Source organism: Vulpes lagopus, chromosome 11 (assembly GCF_018345385.1).
Source record: "Vulpes lagopus strain Blue_001 chromosome 11, ASM1834538v1, whole genome shotgun sequence".
Classification (NCBI taxonomy): domain Eukaryota; kingdom Metazoa; phylum Chordata; class Mammalia; order Carnivora; family Canidae; genus Vulpes; species Vulpes lagopus.
The window spans coordinates 26,297,660-26,319,568 of NC_054834.1; the positions used below are offsets into that span (position 1 = coordinate 26,297,660).

General features: G+C 45.2%; 2 protein-coding genes across 2 annotated transcripts in view; both read left to right on the plus strand.

Annotated features, from left to right (window-relative positions):
• The first annotated feature begins 223 nt into the window (after positions 1–223).
• MNDA (myeloid cell nuclear differentiation antigen) lies at positions 224–12,683 on the plus strand. Its single transcript, XM_041722854.1, has 7 exons — positions 224–409; positions 5,109–5,391; positions 6,449–6,585; positions 7,085–7,261; positions 8,209–8,631; positions 10,279–10,467; positions 12,373–12,683. Exons 2-7 carry the CDS (start codon positions 5,127–5,129, stop codon positions 12,505–12,507), a joined length of 1,326 nt encoding a protein of 441 aa, XP_041578788.1. The 5' UTR covers positions 224–409; positions 5,109–5,126; the 3' UTR covers positions 12,508–12,683.
• A 7,755-nt stretch (positions 12,684–20,438) lies between these two features.
• The window catches only part of LOC121471939 (interferon-activable protein 203-like), a 37,836-nt gene continuing 36,365 nt past the window's right edge, over positions 20,439–21,909 (plus strand). Inside the window, exon 1 of the mRNA XM_041722851.1 lies at positions 20,439–20,457. The gene's annotated coding sequence lies outside the window, so the exon portion shown is untranslated. The remainder of the gene's footprint in view (positions 20,458–21,909) is intronic.

Here is a 21,909-nt window from a genome sequence, read left to right on the forward strand (position 1 = left end):
CGGGAAGGTCTAACGCCCCAAGTGCATTCAGACGTTTGAAAAAAAAAAAAAAATGAAACAAATGATTATTTAGCTCGGAGTTCTTCACGGTGACTAAGATGTTTAAGAGAGAGCTGCTGTGCTCCTCGCACGAGGGAAACAGAAAGCTACAGACCTGGGTGGGAGGAGTCTCAGAGGAGCTCCCTGGGGCCTCTGGGGCTGGGCCCGCCCGGCCAGGCCCGGTCACCCTGCGAGGCCATTTTCTTATCTCGGGAAGTAGATTCTTCGCTTCCCGGAGATTGCAGTGGCCGCAGCGCAGTTCCTGGGAGCTTCCCTGATTTATCTGCCTCCTGGAACCACACGGATATTGATCGGCACCCTTCTGAAGAAGACCTCAAGACCTGAGCTTCTGGGGAGAACCTTCAGCGAGGTAGGTCCGGCCGGAGAGCCGTGCAGGAGATGCGGGTCCTCAGGGGATCCCAGGATCCCTGGATCACCGGAGGCGGGCAGCTCTCCAGTCCTCGTGGGGGGAGGGTACGGGGGGGCATCCCCTGGATTCTGCAAGGTGGGCACCTCGGTGCCTTCATTCTAATCCTTCCACTACGTGGGGAAATAACGTCCACCTGTGACTCTCGCAGATTTTAAAATTCACTCTGCAGGTGTTTATGATGCGAGCTGATAGTTAGAAGCGGGCCTTGGCTTTCCTGCCTGGAGGGGGCCCAGGAAACGTGCTGCCTGTGTTGGGAGCCGGGGGAGGGGACAGGACGGTGTCAGAAAAAAGTATTATGCAATGATATTAAATAAGAAAACACATCTGGACACAAAACCCTATTCTATGGTATTATCCCAGGGTCACAAGACAGGAGCACAGCCCCCCCACCCCCACAGCAGCAGCAGCTCAGGCTCCTGGGTCCCCGGCACAGCACATGGGCCCTCGCCCTCTCCCAGGTGCTGTGGCCCCGCTCGGCCCACGGGGGGGTGGGGGGGCACTTGAGGTCCCGACAGGCCTGCTGCCCCCCTTCTTCACGGCACACTGCGGGGGAGTCTGTAGGAAAGAGGTGGTTGGAGACAAATCTGTAGCCACATTTTGGGATTACTTCAGTCTCTCCATAGAGCTTGGTACCCAGACACTTCGTGTAGTATAATGTTTTAAATGTTAGTTTCAGAACTTCCTAAGGGTTAGATCAAGCTTTTCATCCAAGCCTAACACAGTGTTGGTCAACTTTTCTAAGTATTTTCTGCTGCTTTTCTTGCTTTGTTCAGTAACTGACAAGCGAGAATCAAACAATCGTCGTGATTTTGTCCATTTTTCCTTGTAGTTCTCTCAATCATTAACATATATTAAATATATGAATATAGGTAGAGGGAAGCATGCTGCATAACACTATCCATAATACAAATATATAAGCTCATAATACATAATAGGATTAAAACTGTTCCATCCTTCTGGAATATAAACTTTCTATCATCCTGCAGTGAAACTCCAGTTCTGATTAAAACCTTTGTCTTAGGGTCTATTTAAAGCTACGCTGACACAGATACACTACTGTGCTTAGCATTTCTACGTACAACTGCTTGCAACTATTATTTTTAAACTTTTAATTACTTTTTATCAATGACACATGTGTAGTTTTTCTTTTTAAATCCAGTTTTGAAATGTTGCCTTTTAGTAGGTTTATGACTTTTGTACACTGGGTGAAATGCTGTATTTTGACTTAATTTATAACACTTATCTATAGTGTTTATTCTGCGCTTTCTTCTTCTCCAATAGTTTTGGATTCGTGTCTCTAACCCCTCTTAATTGTCAAGTACCCAGTGAACACACATCCTCCTTCTCCCCAGTCCGCCCCGCTGTGTTGATCTACTTCCTGTTTCTCTTCAGTTAGGGCTTTATTTATCTTTAAAATATCGAAAGAGGCAATCAAAGTCTTGTTCTCACTTACTTTTTAATCTGCAGTTTTTTCGTTTTGTTTTGTTTTGTTTTCCCCTGACCTCATTTATTTTCTTTAATCTGCAGCTTTTGTTTTGTTTTGTTTTGTTTTCCCCTGACCTCATTTATTTTCTTGGAGAATAGTATTTCCAAAGCACTGCTGGGTCGGTGTCTCTGGGTCACCAATCTTCTCTTTTCTGTGCTGGTCAAGATCAGGGATTGATCCGTCGCCCATTGCCTTCAATGCCATTGGAACTAGCCACAAAATTCTGGTCTCAAAATTATTTTTCCTTCATGTTGACAACACTTCTCTGAAAACTTTGGGTTCACATATGTTTTGAAATTTGGAACGTGAGTGAATTAGGAAAGGCTGTCTGGAACATGGAAAACTCTTAACTCTGGAAACAAACTAGGGGTGGTGGAAGGGGAGGTGGGTGGGGGGTGGGGGTGAATGGGTGACGGGCACGGGCACTCGTGATTTTGTCCATTTTTCCTTGTAGTTCTCTCAATCATTAAGATCCCGGCCACTTGACGGGATGAGCACTGGGTGTTATTCCGTATGTTGGCAAATTGAACACCAATAAAAAATAAATTTATATATAAAAAAATGAAAATAAAAAAAAGAAAGGCTGTCTGATGCACACAACGCATCTCGTGTCTTATATAGTCGATCTAAGTCCATATAAGTAAGGTCTGAGTCCTGACTCTTGGCTTCACAGGCATCCATAGTCCTGTAGCAAAGATGTGGGAAACAAAGGCAGAAGGCAACATATATAAAATTAAACATCCTTATAACCTGCAGCCCACTGACAAATAACTGAGGCAGGCAGAGGTAACGTTCCTCCTGGAAGCTCCCAGCTGTCTTAATGATAATGCGTTGCTAGAGGGAAGATCAACCTTGGCTTGGCAGTGGCTAGGCCCCCAGGATCCTGTGCATCTTCTTTACTATGTGAAAATCCTTTTGGAACTTCCTTGATCTTTACTTCCTCTCACCCCAAACTATATAATCAGTCACCCCTCACAATCCCGGAGCAGCAGCTCTTTCTGCCCAAGGGTCCTGTCCCCTTGCTTTAGTAAAACCACCTTTTTTGCACCAAAGATGTCTCTAGAATTTTTTTCTTGGCTCTGGGCTCCAGGCCTCAACAACTCTACTCAAAACCACGTCAACAAGACCCAGGAGCACTTGCACTAAGATGGAATTTAAAAAAAAAAAAATTCTATGTAGGCTCCTGAGATCTCACATCACATATTTTTCTAATAAATTTTGTCACCAAATTGACACACTCGTACAATGTGCAGTCACACACACCCACACAACTTTTGCTTTCACGTTTTTTGAGAGATTTCAAAAGTGCAGACATGGAATTTGGGTGAGATACTATATAAAGGTAATCCCTGCCATTTTTACTGTTGAAAATCTGCTTTCGAAACTTTGTAAGTGATCTTCTCTTTTCCTCTGGAAATTAAATTTTTCTTGCTGTTTTGGGTACTTCTTGGTTTCTCTACATTATGTCCTGATGTGGGTTTTTCCTTCACTCTGTTGGCCAGTCCCTCTGAGGATGTTCCTGTTATTTTAATTCTAGGAAGTGTATCTCATTATTTCTTTAAATATTTTCTCTCTTTCATTTTATATTTCACTCTTTTAACAGCAAACAGCATGTGGGCATGGACACTTTGACCTGCGCTGACATGTCTGACATGCACTTTCTATCTTCTATTTCTGAATCCATTCTGTCTTCCGGTGGGACAGTTTTCAATCTCATCTTACAAATCACCACATGATCATATTCTAGGAGCGAAGTCCTCTGAACTCCAAAGTCTAAGTTGTTAACCACCATCCTCCACTTAGAGTCATGTGTTGAGGAAAGGTATCAGAGAAAAGAAATTACAAAAAAAAAAAGGCATTTTTCACAAATAATGGTTTTCATAAGCAGAATTACATTCAGAGTTTAGGATTATGTGAAAATATCCGACATAAGAATATGATTGGATTCAGGCTGAACACGTCTGCACGTTCACATAATTTGCTGGAATTTGAAGTTAGGTTATACTAGTTTCATGAACACCATGTATTCTCTAGATTTACCATTTAGAAAAAAGGTAAGAAGTACATTCCATGTAGATAGCCTGAAATAGCAGGATGCAATGTATGCATCTGGAGCTTAAATATGAGAAATGGAAAAGGGGAGAAGTCAGAAAAAGACATTATTCTGGGTGCCTGGGTGGCTCAGCAGTTGAATGTCTGCCTTCAGCTCAGGTTGTGATTCCAGGGTCTTGGGATCGAGACCCTGCTTTCTCCCTCTGCCTATGTCTCTGCCTCTCTCTCTGTGTATCTCATGAATATTTATAAATAAATAAAATCTTTTAAAAAAGGAAAAGAAAGAAAGAGACATTATTCAAGACCTCCAAGCCAGGCTTGATATCAAGGAATACTTCCTAAGGAAAGCAGGGAAATACTGAAGGGTTTCAAAAACAATAGAAGTGCAGTTTATGGAGAGAGAAGTGAGGAGAGAAATTAGCCTGAAAGGAGGAAATTCAGGCAATAATGAAATAGTCCTGGCCAACCAGTGCTGTGATTCTGCGGGAGAGAGCAGATAGATGTCCCACAGGAGGTCGAGGGGCCAGAGGCCTCGAGAACGTGGGCTGAACTGAGCCAAAGGAAGAGAGGATGCATGATGGGCTGACTCGGGAAGAGCCAACTGCAGAGGGCCGAGGACCCGGCGTGGTGGGAGGACAGTCGTGGGGGGTGAGAGGCTGCAGCCCACTCTGCACGTCCCCCTTCAGCCAGAGCGGGCAGCCCAGTCAGGAGCCAGCGGGTGGGCATCTAGGGAGAGACACAGGCCCACCGCGGGATGGGGGGAGGGGGTACTCCGATGCCCTGTAGCCCACACTCCACGCAGGGCGACAACTGCCTCTTCCACACGTCCTGCCACCACACCCATTGCGACCCAACTCAACTGTCATTATTAAAAGGAGAGAATTTCGTAGAAGTCCCAAATATAGCTCAACCCATATATATGAGTCCCAATATAGTTCTCAACCCATTTTCCACTGTGACACACCTGGAAATTCAGTTCTTCTTTGTCACACACACTTGAGGATGACAGCCCGGCATGGGCCACTCACTGACGTAGACACAACCAGGCTTTTACATCGTGCGGATGAAAGTCTAACGCCCTGTGGTATTTTTCTCTCCCAGGTTCAGCCATACCTGGAGATGGAGAGTGAGTACAAGAAGATTATTCTGCTGAAAGGACTGGAGCCCATCAACGACTACCAGTTTAGCATAGTCAAGTCCCTACTGGCCCGTGATTTGGGACTGACTGCAAACATGCAAGAAGAATATAACAAGGTCAAGATCGCCGACCTGATGGAAAAGAAGTTCCCAGGGGTTGCCTGCGTGAACAAGCTAATAGACCTGTTCAAGGAAATGCCATCACTTACGGACATTGTCAAACAACTTAGAAATGAGAAGGTAAAAGGTAATAAGGAAGATCCCACACCCAACTATTCCACCTTGATCCCCCTCCCCAAACTGAGTACAAGAGCACTTGGTGGCGGCTGGCATACCCCTTTACCAGGGCACGACTCCGCAGCCAGGAGGTCAGGGGCTGCTAAGGCCAACAGGCTGGCAGCCTGGGGCATCCCCTTTCCTGTGAGAGGGACAGACCTATGCTGGAGGGTGCATTTGGGGGGATGCCTTAGAAAAATCACAAGGGGGCAGCCCCGGTGGCTCAGCGGTTTGGCACCGCCTTTAGCCCAGGGCGTGATCCTGGAGACCCGGGATCGAGTCCCACGTCAGGCTCCCTGCATGGAGCCTGCTTCTCCCTCTACCGCTCTTTCTCTATCTCTGTCTATAAATAAATAAAATATTTTTTTAAAAAAAGGAAAAATTAAAAAAAAAGGAAAAATCACAAAATAATCACTTATTTTAAAATAATTGCATGAAACCAATGAATGTGTCTGTTCTATTAACACTGTTTGCCACGTGATCACTTCCTCTCCAGCAACAAAGGTATGACGACTTACCATAAAGCCTGCCTCTCAGAGAGGGGACTCAGCATACAACATTTGTGTATGGATTATTTCCACATACTAAAATAAACTTAAAAAAAAAAAGTCCAAAGGCCAATGGCACCATTTTGTCACAATCTGTAGCGTATTTCCTTTCGTTGGTTTCTGTAATTTTAAGGGATCTTTTGAAGAACATAGCAAGCAGTCAGTATCATGAAAACCTTGGATTTTTTTTTTTTTTTTTTTTTTAAGAAAACGATGGGAGATCAGGGCTGGGAGAGGGTGGGGTTGGGGCACCTGGTAGCCCACGCTCACTGCATGGGAAGGGAGAACAGGAGCCACTGAGGAGCCGGCCGCGCTCCCCCCAGCCTGCGGTGCTGCGGGGGCCGGGGCTAGGGCCGGGGGCCGGGGCACAGCAGGGCAGGGGGCAGGAGCGCACCTAGATCCCCCGCAGGGGCCCAGGGAACTTAGCTTGGAAACCGCTTCATCTCTGGCTTCATCGTGTCCTCCTTGTCTGTGTATCAGCTGCGAAGAAAACCAAAGCAACAGAAGAAACTCCAAGGAGAAAGAGGCCGCGGGAAGGAGCGGACCCCGCTCCACGCGCACCGACCGCAGGCAGCGCTGTGCCGCGTGGGGGAGCCGAGGGGACCAGGAAGACTCAGGTAAGTTGAGGAGGGACAGCGGGCGCCGGGTGTCAAGAAAGGAGCTTTGCCGAGGCCCTTGCTGCTTCCTAATATCCTAACGGTGCGGATTTGCCAAATTGAGGCATCATGGGTCACGGGCCTGGTGCCGGGCAAAGAGGGAGGCGCCCAGAAATGAGGTCCAGGCCCCTGCGGCGGAGACGTGCTGACCTCGTGGCCCTTCTAGGATGGGCTCCCGGTCGGTGGGGAGCACGGCTCGTGCACCGTTGCGACCTCGATCGCCTGTCGTCTAGAGCTGTCCCCTTCCCCTGGGGGGCTGTGTGTGCTTCGGGGAGTGTCTCCTTTAGGTGTCATCTCTGCCTGCTCTGACCCCTGCCTGTCTCTGGAGGTGACAGGCGGGGGCATCCTAGGGTTTCTAAGGACATCACGTGCCATATAAGAACCTACCACAAATAATGGAACTATGTTGTGTTTCATTTAGCACAGGCGACTGCTAACAGGAAAATTACATTGTTTTCAGAAAAGAAACACGGCCACCAAAGAACTGGCTTCGACAAAAAAGAATAAGGGGTTCGGGCCGCCGACTCAGCCCGCCTGCCATTCAGGAGCCAACCCGTCCGCAGCCATGGGCTTTATGGGCTTGCTTCCGCAGCCCCACACCTCATCGTCGACGCCCTGGGCCGCGGCCTTCCCCGAGGTACCCCCGCCCCGTTCTCCTTGCCGGGCTCCCGCCAACCCACCAACAGCCACTGCTGTCCATCGCGGGCACACCAACTCGCTTGGGCCCAAGTGTTTCCCTTGTTGTGGGTCAACCAGTCACATGAAGAGAAGCCACTGCCACACAGAGGACAGTGGTGGTCGCCGTGTGTCCTGGCCCCGGGCCAGACCAGTCCAAGTACTTCTAGTCTGTGGGGGGCAAATGGTTTGGCTCCAAGTTCTCTGGGCCCAACACCCATCCGTCCCTCCATACTTCCTGCGCAGACAAGGGGGCTTCCTCTTCATGGCAGGATTCGAGAAATGCTGTGGGTACGTGGTTCTAGCCACAACTCCTGTCCTGAGCCAAGTAGACTAGGGGATTTGGAGCCACCACGTGCCCTTCTCACTACTTGTCACACACTGTTTCTTGAGCAGAGGTGACATGGGTTGGATCCTCAACATGACCCCGGACACACCGAAAACTGCGATCTCTGTGGCTCGCGTGGGTGCCACTCCTCACCTTCAGGGTTGTCAGCGTTCTTCACTCGCTCTTTATTCTCTTTAATCTTTTAAGACTAAACGGGAGGAGGATATAGTCGAATAAAAGATTTGAATCTGTTCCTTAGGGCAGGGCTCTCGTTGTCCCCAGTGCTGTGCCGCTCTTGCTGGGAACCATGCTTTCATTCTTCTGAGGGCAGAGGGACGGGCCCTTCTGTTGAAATGCAGGGTCCGGACTCCTGCGCCACCGCCCGCTACCTGACACTTGCTGCCGAGCTACCAGCCCCTTAGCTTTTCCCTTTTGTGAGGTGATTCCTCTGCAGCCTGGCTCCAGCTCCACATACCCGTGGGGGCCCCTCCTGCTCCCAATGTTATTACTGAGGTTTTACGCGTGAGAAAGTGACCAGTATTCATCCCCTAGGTCTGTTTCCCTGCTTCTGTCCCCCACAGAACCGGATGGTGCAGGGCCAACATCAAGGTGCCGCGAGAGGACGTGTCCTTCAGAAGGACCCCCTGACAGTTCTGGTTCTGAAGGCAACGGAGCCCTTCGAGTACGAGTGCCCAGAGGAGGGGAGAAGCAGAATGTTTCATGCTACAGTGGCCACCTCCAGTCAGTTTTTCCAAGTGAAGGTCTTAAACAGCAACCTGAAGGAGAAGTTCACCAAGGAGAATATCCTTACCATCTCGGACTACTTCGAATGCAAGGGAATCCTCGAGATAAACAAAACCTCATACGTGTACGAGGCTGATCCTTTCCAAGTGATTGCAGTCCCAAACAGCATCACCAAAAGAGCAAATGAAACCCCCAAGATCGATAACCTTTACAAGCAAGCATCAGGAACATTTGTGTATGGATTATTTCCGTTAACTCAGGTAATCCCTTAAAATCGTTTTCATTTTCTCCATCCACACCTGAATGGGAGTGTTAGCCCTTGTGCTGCTCTGTGTACTGACTGGGGGTGGAGCCCGGCTCCGAGCCTTCTCCCTTGACAACAGGTAGGTGGTCAGGTGTGCCACCCGGCAGGACGCAGGACTGGGGACTCAGGGCTTCCACCCAAGACACCTTCATGCAAGTTCTTTGAAAAAGAGTCACTAGAGCCTTGTCATTTCCCCAGTAATGATTATTTTCATTTAGCCTCTGTGAGCAAAGACAGCACAGGGTATAAATCAGAGTGCACATGTTCATAAGTAGCTCTGTACTCCTCCACGACTGTATACACGTTTAAAAAAAAAAACGCATATTTTTTCAATACTAGATTGCCCTAACAAAGATTAATTCTGGTTGTGACACATATTCAGAGTAGAAACTATATTGGCTTGTATTCTCCTGAAGGTGAATGCCTTCAACGTGGACACAACTGACAAAATCATTCAAGGCTGCCTCTTTTCACCTATTTATTTAATACGTCATTTATGAACAGTTTACTGAAGACTAAGGTTTCGTATTGCATGATATTTGGAAGACATGGCGATCGAATTCCATTATATCCCCAAAAGGGGGGAGGGATGGCATGAAGAGTTTTACTGATACGTCATGTCCAAATTCAGGGTCCTCATTAGTATGATGCATTCAATTCTCCCCAGAATCTACAAACTGCCATGAACTCCCCTGGTAGCTCAATATGATCTCATGTGATCCTATATGCTTCATGACCCCATGGGCTTGTCTTCCAGGAGAGCCCCTTAATTTACTTCCATTACTTTCTTACACTGTCTTTAAGAGACCACGTGGTTAGAAATGCATTTATAGAATCGATGGGTTATAACTTAAGAAAGTAAGACTCCATGGATTGTGAACTGTAAGATCCCAGTGGAGATAAGATTTGGAGAAGAGTGGGTAAAAGGAGAAGGTGGAATAAAGAATTAGTGAGCTCCTGGAAGCTTACTTGTTATATAGAATCTTTATAATGGCCTGAATGAATAGTCGTGGCCAGGTCCATTCCTTTCTGCATGAGGGCAGGAGCTAAGGGAGTCCACTAGAGCTCCCCAATTCCTCTGATTCCAGTCGTTTTAAGGAACCGAAGCTTCCCTTGTGGGGAAGCAGTAGAAAATAGGAAGAAAACTCATTGTTGTAGGATTGCCAGGTAGAAAATGTCTAGAACAAGGAAGGGGAAGAAAATACAAAAGCAGGATAGTAAAGGGAAAGTTCTCTGCGAAGACCTTACCCAAGTTGTATGTGTCTCTGTGCCTATAATTGCTTTTTTATGCCTTGCGGTTACTGTGCCACCAGGGGCTTCCTCATACATATGAAGGTCACTACGAGGGCTTCAGGAACTGAATGTCAGGGACACCTGGGGGGCTCAGTCAGTCAAGCATCTGCCTTCAGCTCAGCTCATGACCTCAGGGTCCTCAGATCAACCCCGCATCGGGCTTTCTGATCAGTGAGGGGTCTGCTTCTCCCTCTCCTTCCGTCTGCTGCTTCCCATGCTTGCTCTCTCTCTCTCTCTCTGTCAAATCAATAAATAAAACTATTTTTCTATTAAAAAGGAAAAGAAACTGAACGTTAAATTTCTGTGACAGATAAAAGTGAATAGGAAGACGACGATCTACACAATACAGGATAATACAGGAGCGATGGAGGTCTTGGGCACCGGAAGATGGCACAACATCCAGTGCAAGGAAGGAGATAAACTCCGACTCTTCTACTTCCAACTGAAAACCATTGACCAGAAGCTGAAACTGACCTGTGGAACTCACAGCTTCATCCAGGTGGGAACTGGATAGAGGAACGGTAGTTTGCCAAGGACGCAAATAATTTTTTTTAGGTCCTGAGAGCACCAGGTCCCCGTTTTCTTATCCATAGAGTCCAGCAGGTGGGAGGAGAGCACAACCTTGCCTTGCATTCACTTTTAGGTGGAGGGTTTTTAAGAGGCTATGAAAAAAAAAATGACATTCATGTGGATTTCAAAAGGATATGATACTTGTGCTACATAAGGAAATATTTGAAGAAATTAGGAATGAAGGAAGGCAACTTCTCATAATGGTTGAGAGCAGGGCTTTGTATAGGACAGACCTGATTAGAACCCTGGCTTCAGCAGTCACCGCTTGCCTGACGTTGGGGATGTAGCTTGACTGGTCCTCCCAGGGTCAAAGTCTCTAACTTTAGCTAAGTCTCTGACATTAGCTAACTGTACAACACGAAAACGGAAATCAATCTGCCCTGGTGACTATTTTTCTTAGCAAAGGAGACATTGGAAAGAACTCTAGGCAAAGGAAATGATGTATGCGTATCCTCAAAAGTGTGAAACAACATGATTTCTCTATGCCTGAAGTGCCGTAGGTGTGGAGACAGTGGGAAGATGGGGCCAGAGAGTAAAAACAGAGGATTCAGGGCCCGATGGTGTATTTCTTTTGTCAGAAATAAGTGGAAATGGAAAATTCATTGTGAAAATAAGTAACCACTTGAAAAATGGAAAGATTTTATGTAGAAGAATGCTCGACTACTTTGACATCTTAGCAAAAAGTATTCTAGTAACTATCTGGAGAGATGCCAGGTTTGGAGGCTGGGGTAGCAAGCAGCAGCTGCATTTGTCAGGTTAGGGGATAATTCTTAAAGTCGTGGCTGGGAACGATATTGTATAATAACATTATAACATGTATATTTATACTAATAAGAAAACACATAGCTGAGTGCTTACTGTGTGCTGGGAACTGAGACAATGATGAAGACACATCATTATTCCCACTTCATTGATAGAGATACTGATTATCATTATCTTTGAAAGACCTGTATTTGCTGGAACTGAGATTCCTATGCTGGCCCAGGTGCTTGGGCTCCAGAGTCAGATTCTGGGGCATGCTCCGTGGGCAGATCAGACACATAAGGGTGAAGCTTTGGGGAAAAACCGGTCCTTGAGAGTGGCCCGAGGTGAAACACACCACACAAGAATGAAAGAAGTGAGCACAGGTGTCAGAAGTAAAATAGAAAATATGTGTAATAAGCACGAAGAACGAGATTAACGAGGAAGAGGGTCAACAGTGCCAACGCCAGACACAAACAACCAAGGGGGTCCCAGGACCTTGGACAACTGTATGTTAGAGCAAAAGGTACCACATTGTAGTGCAGTGCACATCCTGGCCCACGTGGTACCAGGCTCTCTCTCTTAAGGACACAGTCACAGAAGTCCACTGTGGAGTTCCTGGTACACTAATTAATGTTAAATTGAGTCCAATAATTAATCTAGAAGTACTTATATATTCATGTTAACCGACGTGGACCAGCACGTCGGTGCCACTTCTCAGATCTCCTGAAGCAAGAATCCCTTACTTCTACCTTAAATCCAGAGCAGTTGTACTGGGAAAAATACTTCACCTTTTGTGACTTCCTGTCCCCTTTCTGCTCCAGTGAGGACTCCCCTTCTTTCACAGTTCCTCCCCACCCTCCTGTAGAGCTCTTACGCTGTTCAGATGGACCCATGGGGGCTCCAGGAAATATCTCCTTTAGGCTCCAGGTAGTGAGGAGGGACAGAGCTCACCAGAGGGGGTGTGTGGCAGGAGATGGGAGACAGAATGAGCAGCTCTGAGAAAGGACACCGGAGGAAGAAGGAGAAAAAGCAGCAGAGCTCTCCTGCAGCCCTGAGGATCTCATTGTGTCTTTCTCACTCCTCCTTTAAGGTCATCAAGACGAGGAAAACCAAGAAGGAACCAGTCGGCTATGATTTTCAGCTGGAGTTTGATATGATGAACTCCCCTCCAAATCAATTCATGGCCTATAACAGTGACATTGTTAAAACTGAGAATTTCTTTTAAAAACAGAAGCCGTAGAAATACTGCAGCATATTAAGGGCTTTTTATGTCTGAGCTGTAGATTACATTTCTTTATTTTATGAAATTTACTTCTTTTTCTGTATTTTCTAAGCATATTATTACATTTTGCACCTTACACATTTATGATGCAAACAAATAAAACTGCCTTTTTCAAAGGTCATCGTCTGCCAACGTGCCAGATATGGTCCTTTTAATCCAGGAGTGAGCTGGGTCAGGTGGGGGATTTGTGCACAGGGAGCCACACAGGGTGGGGCGCTCTGGACCTCACCAACATGGGGGTCTGCATCCTGACTGTGGCTTCCAGAGGACAAGGCCTCACTGGGGTCTGCCTCAGGTTAGGCAGGTTGGTCCCACGGCCGAGGTGAAGATCAGTAAGTCCTGTGCCCTGGGGAAAGGTTTATTTGGTCCAGAAGAAGTTCCTCCTTTCTGCTATTATATCCCTCTGAAGGGGAGTGTTCCTGTCCTTGGTTTCTCTGGAGGAAGCACCATTAGTGCTTGGATTGGATTTATACAGAGGGGGCCAATATTTTCCAGAAGCCTCCCTATCCCTAGCTGCTGTGAAATATCTAGTCCCAGCCCCCGATCTGAAGGTACATCACATTATTAGCTCTTCAGCTGTATTTTCCTATTCTCTATTTTAGACGTATGGACTCCAGACCCATATGACCCAAGGAGGGACATGCAAGGAGCAAAAAGTTATGAAACAGTGAATGAAATCTATTCTAAGTGACAGTAAATATCACCTAAGGAAATGAAATGCCTAAAATAGACCAGTTGACTTCTTCTGGGGAATTACAGAGTAGCCTCCCCGCAGAAGCAATACCATGACTCCATCCTAGAACGTGAGGTGACAGTTTCAGGCTTTGAATAGCAGGCAGCCCAAAGATAAGATCCCTGAGAGAAAGCAGACTCAGGTCAGGCGTTGGGCGAATGCCTGGGTGGCTCAATCGGTTGTGTCCAACTCTTAATTTGGGCTCAGGTTGTGATCCCATGAGTCATGGGATCTAGCCCCACATTGCATCAGGTTCCACACTCAGTGGGGAGTCTGCTTGATTCTGTCCCTACCCCACTTGTGCTTTCTCTCTCTCTCTCTCTTTCAAATAAATAAATATTTAAAAGAAAAAAAGAAAGTAGACTCAGGAGATAAGTACCACAGTTGCCTGTGGGCTTAACTGAGAGGATTTCCTGACTGCAACCAGTGGTGCAGTTGTCAAAGCAGAGCTTGGCAGCCACACTGGCCATGGCAGTAAACACCAGTTTTCATGGCACCTAAAAAAGCTGGAATCTAGAGAGAAGAGAGCTATGCAGAAGGGGCCTCATTCGCTGGCTGAATCCTGGGTTGTACCTATTAGGGGGGAACAAATGAGGCCCATTAGCTTCTATGGGGTTGAACACAGCAGAAGGGCAAGAGAGCAGCACAGTGTGGGCAAGGTGGATGTTACTACAATAGAGACACATCTTTCCAACCTGGGCAACAAGGTGAAGCACGGAGGCTGCGCGTGAGGGGTCAACCTCACACCGTGGACAACCCTAGATCTATCCCAAGGCTTGAGCCAAGCCTCAACCTGATTGAGCAGGGCTTTTTTATTGGACCCTCTGAGGTCCCAAATGTTCCTCTCTACCCACGACCAGCTCAGTGCATCAGCAGAAGCAGCACTAAAGTCTGTGATAAAGAGTCATGAAAACCCACAGCTCTTGTAGGACCCATGCCAGATCCTGCTGGATTTTCCCTGACTTATTTGTGCTTTGATGAAGTAAAACAGTTTGCAAATTCAGACTTCATCTTCTCTTCCATGTCACTAGTCTGAATGAACCAAATCAGTTTCTTATTCCTTCAGATGACCTTGGACAATCTCCACATTTAGCTGTTTTGCAGGGACCGTTTCCAGTCATGGCCTCACCCTCGTAGCTCAGACAATAGCTCACCACAGTACCTACTCCTGACTCATCCTATTCACTTGGCATCTTGACATTACAGCTCACCAGGGTGCATTCATTATCTCTAATGGGGAAAAAACAAGTATTTATCAGATCCTCAAGTCTTCCACAAGCTCAGTGCTCTTGGGGAATATGAAGACTTTATTGTGGTCCTATGAGTTCATTACTCACTTGTTTTTCTGTGTGTAATTGAGAAAAGCAAAGCTAATAATGAAATTCAATCACTGAAGTGATGGATCCTGAGCATAGACAAGAAGATAACTGGTGAAAATTTCATCTATAAATATCCTAGGAAGGTGCACATATTTATGATGATGCTGTGCCTCTGTTTCCAGGATTGCCCACTGTTAATAACTAAGAGAATGTCCTGTATTACTGACAGCTCAAGGAGCTCATAGCAGACCTTTCTCCATCCAGGAGGTACAATCTAGTACAAGGGATGACAGATGCTCCTCCCAAGGTCTCCTCCCACACAGCCACTCTGAGAACAGGACAGGAGGCACAAGCGGTTGGGTGACTCACCTTTCATTTGGATCTAATATAAGGGACTGTGGTTTCTACTGACTCACATTTAAGTTTACTGGATGAGGAAAGTCTAATGTAACTCTTCAGCTATGAATGTATATTAGGACCAAAAGAGGATATTTCTGCTATCATTTTATTCATTTTGAATAAAATATTTAGAGAAAGGAAATTGTTGGGTTTTCCTAATAATCTCAAAAGCTATGAACATTGATGGGTAGAGTGTCCAAATTACCTCATACCTTCAAAACTCTTTCTGGGAAAAAGCAAAAAAGGGGAGACAACTATCTCATGGCACCACATGACGGGGCAGGACTAACCAACTTTTTAAAATCATCTGAACTAGTACCATTTGCCATTGAAATCTTCCAAAATAGTTCATTCTCTTAGGCTTTCACAAGCTTATAATTTTCTGCAGTTCAGTTTCCAGAGATTTTTACTAAATTATATTTCTAGACAGTGATTTCTGAGATTTCTGAAGACTATCTCCAGGTCCAGACCCCTGTGGAGAAGTTCGGTGGGGTAAGACATGTAGGGATTTTTGCAGAGAGAGATCCGGATACCTAGTTAGTGATCACATGTTCACAAGGGAATTTTACTTTAAATAAGATATTTTCTTCCTGTTTCTCCTTTGCTCCATTTTCTTTAATGTATATTATTGTGTTTGAGCCTTAAAATGTCATCTCATTTCATCTTCTACAAAAATAACTCTAATTGTCATTTAATCAAATGCGTATGTTAAGAATTAACTGCAGTTTAATGTTTTGCTTTTCCAAGAGATACTCGGTGAATCTGACATTATTTCCGACCTCAGGAAGTTTTCTGTCTTTTCTCTTTCTGTTGGAGGGAGAGAAATCTGTAGCATCCAGAAGAATACTTGTGAACGCAGCAATGGGCTCATTGTCTCCTGGTGGATTTTCTCAAATGTCTTCTTTTGTATTCTACTCAGAGTTTATTCAAGACACTACTTCCTTCTACTGAAGGACTCTCACAAACCTAATTTGGTCAATCTTTTCATCCTCTGGTCCCCAATTTAATGTCTTCCTCTTAGGAAATCCTCCCTTAGGTCCTGTCTTAGGCTAGAAGGAGTATAGGGTCTTGGTTTTTCCTTTTCTACCACTTGTGACCACTGTAATTATTATTTGTCATGTCACTCACACTATAAGCTTCAAGGGTAGGAGTGCCTCTTCTGTCTTTTAGAGTACTTTATCCAAGTTACTAGCTCAGGACCTGCCTCAGAGTACACTCTCAATAAATACACTAACCTGACAAAATAACAGCAAGTACCAAGGTAGGAATTCCACAGCATCCAAGGAAGCATAAATGAGAGTCGTCTAATCCAGGCAAGAAGTAATATGTAAATTGAGGTCAAAGGATGTCCAACCACACACAGAGAGACACACACTAAAGTACCAAGAAAAAGGTAGGAGGCTAAGGGTCTAGGAAAATCCAGGCAGAAGAAAAAACATACACCAACACCTGGTAATGAAATAGAGAAAACTGCCTTTTATAATTACATGATTTTATCAGTTCCGATTATACGGCTCTGACACCTGGATTTGCCAGACTCTTGCTATGTCCCCAGTATGAGGGCCAGTCTAATAGGTCATTGAAATACCAACGACCCTTCGTGTGAAAGAAGAGCGTTTTGTTCTACACAAGAAGAGGGAGAGGATTACGGGGAACCAGAGTGGCAAAACCATATCAGCTACAATTTCTTATCTTTCCTTCTATTTCCTTCTCCTTTTTAAACCTCTCTTGTAGTGTAATTAATACATACTTATCTCAGCCAAAACTGATTAAATCCAGACCAGAATCACTGAAACAAAATGCAGCTTAACCTGAAATTCCAGCATCCACTTATACATCTGAGCCCTTTCTGATTTTCACCGTGTGGATACACAGAATTTTTCTGAAAGTGGCATCCTACATTAATCAATATTCCGTAACCTATTTTATTTGTTTAAGATCTTATGACCATCTTACAAGTCCATATGTAGGGATAGAAAGAGACTTAAGGAGTAGAACGTTAAAATGCATGGATGTCCTGAAGTACATTTGAAGCCATCGTAATCCCATGTGGTATGAATTCTCTATATCCGGTGCTACAGTTTCTCTGTAATGAGCGCACATGCTCTCCGTTGTCCTGTCGCGTCACTCCAAGTAGTTGTACAGTCCTTTCAGGCTGAATCCCACTGTTACCATTGTTACTTTCATACAGAAATCTATTATCGCTGATGTCACTTTCCTGGGTTCTGGAAGATTGGTAACATTGATGAGAAGTCAAGCACAAGGAAGGTCCACTCACACACAGGTGACTGCCCTGCGTAATGTCAAGTTCACACCATGCTTCAGCATTTCTGGTCTGAGGAGGTGGCCAGCAGGGCTCCTTGGACTTGTTTTCCATCCCTGCCTCTCACAATTCCTTCTACAGATTAGGCAACTTTCTCTTCATAAAGCATTCTGATGAACTCATGTGATCCCAGGCCACTGTGGAGACAGGATGATGAAGGCGAGCCAGTCTGCTCCCAGGTTCTCTGTTGGCAGCATGCTGGCTCCGAGAGCCCTGACATTGAGAAGTCCCCTTTATTCACGCTCAAGGCTGTGGCTCTAAAAACACAGCCCTGAGACTGATGAATTAAGAGATGCATGGGGGTCCACCAGCACCTGTCTTTCCCACTCTTTGCAACACAGAGCTATTTTTTTGGAAATGGATAGTAGGAGTTGGCCACTCAGCCCAGGGTACACTTGGTATGATGAAAAGTGTTGTTTGTGGCTTCCAGTGGCCATCAGTCTCCAATTTCAATGCTATGCAAGGCAGCCTTTCTTTTTTTCTTCTTTTTATTTAGCTATTTTCATTTTCTTTGGTAACTTAAGTGGTTAAAGGTATATTTAAATGTGTTATTCTTTTATCGAGAGAGCAAACAAAATTTCTAAGATCAATATTCTTCGCAAATAAACTTCAGAAACAATTGTGAAGGTGTGGTTCGAGTTACGTTAAGACAAGCCCTCCAACGTTTGCTCAATTTTCTTCTCCAATACACGGAATTAGAAGTCTTGACTTGAAAAAACGGAAGCTTTGGCTGATGATCAAATACAAAAAGCCAGGACTATCTTTTGACTATCAATGTTGTGAAGTCTTCCCACTGGGCAGGATATGGATTAGGGGCTCTATCAATACACATTGTCCCGAGATATCGCCCTGAAAGCTCTATAGAAAAAGATTCATCAGGCAAGCCTGGCATCTAATCAGCTATGATTATCTATTTTTTGCCACAATGATCAATGACAAAAGAACAGCTGATATTTGTGTATGTGAGATACAATCTTTCCCAACTGAACTGCATCAATAGTCATTTTATTTTCATTTATATAATGCATTCCCAACCAAGCTTGGATTCGGGTTGTGATGTGTCATCAGAGTAAGATATAGATTGGCTGCTATTCCCTGGGATGGAAATACATTCAGCGGCTAAGCATATGATTAAACATTCAGGCCTGTCGACGCTGTTTAATTATAGTTAGAAGCGAGTATTTCAATTCATAAAACTATTTGCATGCTGCTATCAGCTCAACTAACTCTTACATGACCAGCAGCTCCATAACCCCAACATACTTGTCTCCTAGGATGGTTCCTTCACTTTACCTTTATTATTCTGTGTGCATTCTCTTAAAGAGGTCATTGTCATAGAGCAACTCTTTAACTGCTGAGTAATAGACTTCCTGAGGTTCCTCTCTACCTTTCACCTAAGACCAGTGCAACACAACTACCTCTGCAGGATTCACGTCTGTCATAAAGAATCCTGAAAACCCATAGAAGTCTGTTGCAGTCTGCAGATCCTCCTCAGTTTTCACTGACTTACTCTTGTTTTGGTGGAATCATCCAGATGGTTTCCAAATCCAGACTTCACTTCTCCTCCACCCTCGTGCAGATGAATGCAGTAAGTTTTTTCCCTTTAGATGACTTCACCTCAGATACCAAATTTAGCTGGTCTTTGAGACCCTCCCTCCTAGTCACAACCTCATCCTTCGTGAAGATCACATACCAGGTAAAAACAGTACCATCTGCCAATTCATTCCATTTATTTGACATCTCCAGATTCTCCAGGGCATAGTCTGTGCCCTTAATAGGATTTAAAAAAGAAAAAATACAAGGAAAAGTATGTAGCAGGCTTTCAACCTTCTAAAGGCTTTGTGTTTTTTTTTTAAATTCTGAAAGGCTTTGTGATCACAATTATATGAGTCATTTACACACTTTACAAGCTCGTGTTCTCTGTATAAGCGGGAATGGCAAGTGTAATACTGGACTTCACTCCTTGAAGCAAAGGATCCTGGGCATAGACAGGCGGATTAGTAGTGCACAACCCATGTGCAAATACCCTCGGAAGGATTCACATACTTGTAACGATTTTGTCCCTTTATTAGGCCTCTGGTATGTGTGTCACGTGGCATTGAAACCAAAAGCATCTTTACGGCAGACCTTCCTCCATCCAGGAGGCCACTCAAGTACCAGTAAAGGCTGATGTCTACCTTCCCCTCCTGCCACAGGGGTCTCCGAAAGGGAAAGAGAACTGAGAGAAGTGGCTGAGTGACTCACCTCCCGCTTTGAAATCTGAGCCCCAGTGCAGGGCGGGTTGGTATCTGCTGATCCACATTTAAATCTGCTGGATTAGGAAATTTCAGTGTTGTAACTCCTTTCAGCTACAGACCATTTTTTTTTTTTAACGACAAAAATTTAAGAAAAAAAACTTGGCTGTAATTTTTCATTGTGACTAAGATGTTTACAGGAAGGAAACCGTTCAGTTTCTCTGGCTGAGAAATTGAAAGTTACAGACATTGAGGGGAGGAGTCTCGGATTACGTGGCCTGAAGGACCCAAGTTGGAGACAGCAGGCTCTAGTCAGGGGACTCAGGCCACTGCCCCTGGCTTGCCATCTTTTTTTTTTTTTTTAAGATTTTTTTTTTTTTTTCATGGGAGACACAGAGAGAGGCAGAGACACAGGCAGAGGGAGAAGCAGGCTCCCTGTGGGGAGCCCGATGTGGAACTCAATCCCGGGACCCCAGGGTCATGGCCTGAGCCAAAGGCAGATGCTCAACTGCTGAGCCACCCAGGCGTCCCCCATCTTTTTTTTTTTTTAACGATTTTATTTATTTATTGAGAGAGAGTGTGTGAGCGAGAGAGAGGAGGCACAAGCAAGGAAGAAGCAGAGACTCCCGGCTGAACAGGGAGCTGGGCCCGGAGCTCCATCCCAGGACCCTGACACCATGACCTGAGCTGAAGACAAATGCTTGGCCAATTGAGCCACCCAGGTGCCCCTGCCGTGTCATCTTTCAAACACCTCATTTTCCCCTGCCCTTCAGGAGATTGTAACATCCTGCAGGTGCAAGTCTGAGATCTTTACTGATTTCTCTTCTGGTTACAACAATCAGTGATTCTTCTATTTCTGATGAAGTCTCAGGATCTAGACACCAGGTAGGATGTTCGCGTTGGACGGGTCCTATGACGCTCTCCACGCAGACGGACCCCTGTGCTCAGCTTGTCACCCCAGGTTCACAAGGAGGGAGAATTCAGTCTGGTTCTTGGGGTGGGGAGGGGAACCTGCATGAGCTAGCTTGTGTTCAGAAAAGTGAAAACCCCAGTGGCTTCATCCTAACCCTTCATTTACCTGGGAGCAGAAGAGACATTTGACTCTTGCATATCTTAAAATTCATTCTGCCTGCAGGAACTTCCACTAGCTGTCTCCTACCTCTCTATCAATAGGTGGCATTACACAAATCAGATGGCTGCTTGCCAGATGGTAACCCAGTGGCAAATTAACCTCGACATACGACTATTACACAAAAGGGCTTTCATCAGTGATACTGAAGGTAGTAGACACGTCTGGTTTTGCACACACACGGTGTGAGAGAATCTGTACGCCCAGGGGGAATCTGGAATTGTCCTAAATATGGCTGATGTGGCCGCCGGGTCTTGCCTCTGGAATTGAGGCCTTAGGAGAATTCCTCCCACGAGGTGATGCTAAAAACACCAAAGAATGGAGAGCTATTATTCCCTGAAACCCAAAGATCAGTCTGAGAACTAATTTGAGTGTTTGGTTAATGTGAAAGATATAGTTAATAAATGCCCAGAAGTGTGGAATATTCTATTCTTAGACTTGTTTCCTTGTAACCCGGGAAGGTTAGCAACTAAAGAATAACCTTGAGAATTCTGGGTGACCCAGTGGCTCAGGCCGACTTTTAGCTGAGACAGAACAAGACCCATCTCAGAATGATGAGATTTCAATCACGTGGTCCTTCAACATCTTAGAGTGAGAGTTCAATACTGGTTGGGGTGGGAGAGGAGAACGTGGTGAAGATATCCAAAAATACGCTATAATTGCTGAAAAAACAGCAGAGTTTTAAAGATTCTATTTTATAGTGAAAGGGAATAAAGGGGAAAGGAGAAAAAAAAATGAGTGGGAAATATCAGGAAGGGAGACAGAACATGAGAGACTCCCAACTCTGGGAAAAGATCTAGAGGTGGTGGAAGGGGAGGTGGGTAGGGGGTGACGGGCACTGAGGGGGGCACTTAACGGGATGAGCACTGGGCGTTATTCTATATGTTGGCAGATTGAACACCAATAAAAAATAAATTTATTTAAAAAAGATTCTATTTTAAAAAGCAAGAATGGAATGAAAATGTACTGAATTTCATCTCATTTTAAAAACAATCAGCCAGAAAAAAAGCTCAAAAACTCTTTTTCTCCAGATATTCTCCTTATTCGTATACGGAAAACTCACTACAATGTCCTCCTAAAAACCTGGATGCCATTAACAATATGCATGTGGAGATAAAATCTAAGTACGGAGAAAAAATATACATATGAGAGAAATTCAGCGATAGATATACCATCTATCAATTCTAAGGAATAGAGTGGTCATGGGT

What these genes read in the sequence shown, in the direction of transcription:
- MNDA (XM_041722854.1), top strand. Translation starts at nt 5,127, where the DNA reads ATGGAGAGTGAGTACAAGAAGATTATTCTGCTGAAAGGACTGGAGCCC. An exon ending in TAGAAATGAGAAGGTAAAAG is followed by an intron (nt 5,392 to 6,448) that starts GTAATAAGGAAG and finishes TCTGTGTATCAG; the next exon opens with CTGCGAAGAAAACCAAAGCA. An exon ending in GATTATTTCCGTTAACTCAG is followed by an intron (nt 8,632 to 10,278) that starts GTAATCCCTTAA and finishes TTTCTGTGACAG; the next exon opens with ATAAAAGTGAATAGGAAGAC.